At 35.6% G+C, this 6,604-nt stretch overlaps 1 protein-coding gene across 1 annotated transcript; it reads left to right on the top strand.

The window, feature by feature from the left end:
* Nucleotides 1-3,053: 3,053 nt before the first annotated feature.
* TAS2R42 (taste 2 receptor member 42) lies at nt 3,054-3,939 on the top strand. Its single transcript, XM_010946429.1, is given in 2 exon segments — nt 3,054-3,469; nt 3,471-3,939. Coding segments are annotated over 2 exon segments (885 nt in total).
* Nucleotides 3,940-6,604: the final 2,665 nt, after the last annotated feature.

Below are 6,604 nucleotides of genomic sequence, written 5' to 3'. Positions count from 1 at the left end.
GGATTTCAGACAGATCTATGATCTATATATCAGGCAGGAAGCTGTAATATATCCAACCACACAGTCAGAGAATTTAATATCTTTGGATAACATACCTAAAATGGGAAAGTGTGTGTGATAATGGTTTATATTTTTTAAAATTTTAGTGTTTGATGATATTGAGTATGTATTAATTACAAGCTAATTATATGGCTAAGAAAGCTAAGGCCATTTCAGACTTTTTACTATTCCCTATGAAGTTTTTGCATACTTTTTTTTTGTGTATGATTTATTCTTAGATACTTGATATTTGTGGAGATTATAGTAATTTTATCTTTTAAAAGAATATTTCATTTTAACCATTGATTTATGAAGAAATGGAACAGATTTTTGCACGTTTAGTTTCTGTCCCAAAACCTTGATCATATTTTAACAGTGTATTAAAGAACACATTTGGATTTCCATGTAATCTCAATCACAATCTGTGAATAAAAGCAGTTTTATTTCTTGCTTTATCGTTTTATTTATTTTATGTCATTTTCTTATATCACTGTGATTGGTGAAAACCTCCCCCAAATAGACATAGTAAGATGTTTATTCCTGATTTGGTCCCAAACTCAAGGAGAGTGATTTCAGTATATCATTAGCAGGTATAATATTTACTCTAGGTTTTTATAGACAACTTTTTATCAGGAAAGAAAAAGAATATTTCACTTTATTCCTGGTTTGCTAAGAACGTTTATTATGAATAAATACAGAATTGTACCAAACTTCCCCACCAACCCCAGCCTGTGTTTCTCCTTTAATCGTTAATGTATTTGATTATATTAATCAGTTTCCTAATGCTTCACTATTGGGATCTCACTGACTATGTAACAGATGGCAGTTTGGCTTCTATTCAGTTAAACTGTTCTTGCTGTGTTGACTAAGGATCTCCTTGGTACTTCCTTGTAAGTAACTTCTCATTAATATCAGGAAATATTGATTACTCTTTCCTTGTAACATCCCTTGCTCTCGGTTGCTTCGAAACCCTAGTCTCTTGGTTTCCCTCTTCCATCCTGACTACTTCTTAGTCTTTCTTTGGTTTTTTCGTCCTCTGGTGTTCTTCGGGGACCTGGGAGCTCATCACCTCTTATGAAATCGAGTATATGCTGATGATCCTTAAAGGTCTGCTTGGAGTCCAAATTCCTTTTCTGAGCTGCAGTCGCAAATACCCAAGTGCCTACCCTCTGTTTCCACTTGGATGACTTACAGATAGTCCAAGATGTTAAAAAAAAGAACTCACCATCTTCCAGCTTTTCTTCTTTCTCCTACCCCATTGGCTTCTAAACCTGTCCCCTCAGGTCACAGGATTCCATGCATCCAGGTGCAAAAGAAGAAGCCTGAATGTCATTGCTGACTTTTCTTCCTTTTTATAGCCCCCAAATCCATCACCAAGCCTTACTGATCCTAAACGCTTCTCATGGTCATGAATTCCTCTCCATGTCTAGACATTAATCCAGTCAAAGCTATCATTGTCTTCTTGAGAATTTCTACCAAATTTCTTTTTCATTTAGCCTTGCTCTACCCAATAAATTCCTTCTTCCTTTCCCTTCTTCCCTCCTTCTTCCATCCTTCCTTCCTCCCTCCCTCCCTTCCTTCCATCCTTCCCTCCACTTTTTTCTACCTTTCTTCCTCTCTTTCCATAATTTTAAATATTTTTCCTAAATTTAAATATTTTGTTCATACCAAATAATTTACCAATAGTTCATTACACATCACTGTTCTTGAAAAATACACTTTAAAAATTAATAGAATTTAATTGAGGAGTGTGACAGTAACATTGAAAAGGGCCAAGTTTTTTTTTTTAAATGATTTTATTCACCTTTTGGATGTTATTTGGCAACATTTGAACACTTAACACTAACAATAGAATATCTGCCTAAATACCAAGACACAAAGTCTATAAAGCTCAGCTCACTTCTGATGCATTAATGGCTTTGGTCAAAATTATTGCTTCTAGGGTGTAGAACAGATAGTTTTGTTTACTATTTTCCTATTTAAACTGAAATGGTTTTCTACTTATTTTCTGTCTATTAAGGCTAAATTAACAGAATTATGTCTCAGGCCAAAACAAATATATCAAGTACAAAGATAAAGGGCAAAACTGGGGAATACGTTTAACTGAGAACGTGTTACTCTGGGACACTTGAGGAACATTTAGGTTGAAATCACAGTAAACTATTAGTTAGGAGACCTGTATTTCAGAAGAGTGGTTTGGGTTTTGGTGTCTTTCTGTGAATTGTTCAATCAGTCCAAAATATGACTTGCCAGGTTCCTTATGAAATAGTGAACATCTGAAAAATCCAAGGCAAATATCACCTCCCATTCTTTCCCTGACAATAATGTTGGTAGTTACCTTTTCTATGTTCACATTACATTTTATTCTTTCTTCTAACTCATTATTTCTTTATGTGTTTTCACTATTTCATGGATTTCTTAATATTTCTTTTTTTTGAAGTAACGTAAGTTGCCTTTGGAAAAAGCTGTGACACACAGTAGGCACTCACAAGGTATAATCATTGAATAATAACTAAATTATTTAGATTGTTTCTAGGGTTTCTGTGAAAAACAGCTAAGATACTTGGATCCAGATGGTACACGATTTCAGGTGAGGAGGAAAGTACAAATCAGTGAAAAAGAATCTGGACCATATTTGCATGCTAACATATTTGACTTTAACCTTTTCATTATTACCCCAAGTGGAAAATTTCAGTCTGTGCCAATGAACACACAAACCATTTGGCTTGAAAATTAGTAGCTCTTTGAAAGAAATAAAAGCATTTTCATGACAGTACTTGAGCCCGCGTACCTTATGCGATCTTTTTGGATTAAGAATGACATTACAGTACAAGCAGAAAGAGTTCCTTACAGATATATGAGACTGTAACCAGCAACAAGAGGTTCAGCTTAAGACTGGAATTGCAATGAAAGCAATGAAGATAAGTATCAGAAATGGATGCTGTTCTGCCACAGCTTCATTGTAAATTTTTCATTGAGAGAATATTAGAAATTTGGATTTTTTTCTTGTGGAAATGTTCAGTGGGTTGAGTGCAATCTTCCTGATGCTGTCAGTAGTGGAATTCGTAATCGGAATGTTGGGGAATGTGTTCATCGGACTGGTAAACTGCTCTGAGTGGGTCAAGAACCAAAAGATCTCTTTATTTGACTTTATCATCACCTCCTTGGCTATCTTCAGAATTGGTCAACTGTTGGTGTTTTTCTTTCAGTCCTTTTTAATGGGACTAGATCCACATTTATTTTTTACTCTTAAACTAGCAAAAACTATTAGTTTGCTTTGGAGAATCACTAATCACTTGGCTACCTGGCTTGCCACCTGCCTAAGCATTTTCTACCTCCTTAAGGTAGCTCACTTCTCCCACTCCCTTTTCCTCTGGCTGAAGTGGAGAATGAACAGAGTCATTCTTGTAATATTTGTATTTTCTTTGGTCTCTGTTTTTTGACTTTCTCTTGCTAGAAACATTTAACGATCTCTTCTGGATGACAGCAGATGAAAGTAATCTGACTTTATATTTAGATGAAAGGAAAATGTTCCACGTACAAAGTGAGATTCTTCTTAGCTTGACCTATCTCATTCCTGTTGTTCTGTCCCTGATCTCACTGCTGGTTTTATTTCTGTCCTTGGTGAAACACACCAGAAATTTGCAGCTCCACTTTGTGGGCTCGAGGGACCTCAGCACAGAGGCCCATAAAAGAGCCATGAGAATGGTGATGTCTTTCCTCCTCGTCGTCATGATTCATTTTTTTTCCATGCAGTTGGCAAATTGGATGTTTTTTATGTTTTTTGATAAGAAGTTCACAAAATTCATCATATTGGCAGCATATGTCTTTCCCTCAGGCCATTCGTTTATGTTGATTCTGGGAAACAACAAGCTGAGACGGGGAGCTTTGAAGGTCTGAGTCATCTTAAAATCTCCTAGAAAAGAGAAAATCCATGACCTTTACAGATTCACTTCCCAGAGTCTTCTTGAAGATAAAAATGAGGAGAATTTGAGGATCAATGTTCACTTCTGCTGTTTTTTTGTTTTTTGTTTTTTCTCTTGGAATCCTTTAAGCATTGTTGAGCATAATTGAAACTTTCCCTAGAGCAGGTTGCTTTTGATGATAATTCATACATGGTCAGTCAATATAATTTTTAAGGTAGTCATTTTTGTTTAAAGCATCGGTTACCAATATTTTAAAATCTCAAATATTCTTTCAAAGAGAATCTAAATTATTTAATTTTATATGCAAAAGAGATATGTAATTGCAGTTCATATGGGAGAGAAGAGGCATGTAGTTCTTTAGAAATCAAGATAAATCATAAACTTCACTAGGTAGAAGATGTACAAAATGTTAATTGAGAAACTGATGTCATAGGTGGGAAAAAACATTACCTCATAGCTTAGAAGCCTAACTGTTTTTTGAATAAAAAAAGCACTGCATTGTTATTAGAGGTCTTGTTGATAACAAGGGAATGAGATATTTCAGAATAAGAATAATATTCACAGAGCAAAATAACATAAATTATCTTTAAGTAGAAATTGGAAACACGTGCTTGTAATGCTAGTCTTAATTTATAACCTCAAATTTAGAACATTTTTAATGTATTGGGGCCCTTCCTAATTTTGCTAAATTCCAGGATATGCATCGCTATGCCTTTTCAGAGTGGTAGAAAATCTTTCTGTCATGTTCTGTAGTAGAATTAAAACTGTATAGAAAAATTATTCCTTAATTCAAAACCACACTCATTGCTATTGCAAAAAGATGAGAATTTCATTTTGAGAAAGATTACATTTGTGTCTGTGCACATGCATTTCGTTGTAATCTGATCACCAGAGTTCTTACAGAAATGAATGGAAACAGGTCAATAGGGAAGACACAGAGAGCAAAGTTTTTAACAGAACTTCACATGTTTAGTGTACATTTTGGGCATGCAAATGTTTATACAGTGTTGTTTTGACTATAATCTAAATTTAGGTAAGGTGATTACAAATCGTAAATAAGCTTAAGGATAGGAAAGTTTACTATAAAATTTTGAATATGATGGAATGGATTATAATATTATGCAGATGCTTTACGTGTATATGTATGATGGAACTCTTTAAAAACAAATAATTCTTTGTTAGGGTTTACCTTTGGTGTGTTCTTTAGATTGTGATAAAGAAACAAAAAGTGCAATTAAATGATGATAAACGTGTATGCTGTACGTTTATCTTGGTAAAGCCATAGGTAAGGACAAGGCTCTAGGGCTGTTTCCTGGAGCTGGGAATGATGTTAGAATTAGTAACATTCCTCCCCGCCCTCACACACCATATGTAGAAAACGAAACTAAACTGCAAGTACATGTAGGCTACGTGGTGCTCTTGTGTGTCAATAACAATAATGATGTTAATGATGGTTTTAATGATAAGAAATTGAGTGTCTATTATACTAAGCAATTTGCATTTTATAAAATAAAAGGTACATATATTATTTTGGACACTTAGTATTTTATCAAAGATTATCCTTGTAGTTATCTTGCTTTGGTAAAAAGTAATATGCAAATCAAACTGCATACATTTAGATTCAGATACAGAGTTTGTTTTGTTTTGGATATTTCATATAAATGGCTTAAAATAATTGTATACTCTTTATAAGATGATAACCAAAAATACTAGTTTTTTAATGTTACTAAACTTTTCTTTGGTAAGCAAGATAAAGCAATTGAGCTCACTAATGAGCAACCCTTGCTTCTGCTAAGTGGGCCTTCATTGTAAATGTCTAACCAGGAGTAAGTGTGTATTTCTGCAGCAACCTTAGGGAGATGGAACTCTAAGGAACAGAGTCTTACTCTTGTCAAAGATGTACACCAAAGGACTGGGGAAAGAAGAACAGGCCGTGGGCTGGGGTTATGGCAGCTGATGTATTGTAAGCTGCATGTTTGAGTGGCGGGTGAGATCAAGTTCTGCCCTCCCACTTTCCCCATAACAAGAGCCTTTGTGGGGGACCCAGCAGCAGACAAGCCACAGTCCAAGAAGAGCCGCTCCCAACACGTGTGTTGCCAGCCCCATATGGTCTGGAGGAGAAAGACTGACATGATTATATCCTACCCTGGGCAAAAGCGTTGAGGAAACAGGGAGATTATCACTGGTTTGCTAACCATCCTTTTCTCACCTACCAAATAAATATTCATTTTAAGAATCTGGGTGTGATTGTGGTTTACTTTACTTCAGTTTGTTCACTCAGGAGATTTATGGGACAGTAAAACAAATAACCTGTTTTTTACTGCTGAAGTCGTCTCATCATTGATCCCTAGGTCTAGTGCTGAAGTCACCTGACAAGACATGAATCAAGCCCATCGAGGCATGTTTTCTTGACCCCTACTGAATGTATTTATCAGATGGAAACCCCAAACTTTACTGATCTCTGAGAAGGAGGCATGCAGAGTTCCTAATGTCTCATATGGTTTATCTGCCGTCTCTCAGTGGTTGGCATCTCCTAGCAAGATCTTGACTAGACCCCATGTCCTCTGAGCCAGGGACATCCTTTAAGGGGCATTTGCATCATCACACAGTCATTCCCAGTTCTGTCATTTAAGACACTG

Source organism: Camelus bactrianus, chromosome 34 (genome assembly GCF_048773025.1).
Source record: "Camelus bactrianus isolate YW-2024 breed Bactrian camel chromosome 34, ASM4877302v1, whole genome shotgun sequence".
Taxonomy (NCBI): domain Eukaryota; kingdom Metazoa; phylum Chordata; class Mammalia; order Artiodactyla; family Camelidae; genus Camelus; species Camelus bactrianus.
This window is presented reverse-complemented; position numbering and strand designations above follow the sequence as displayed.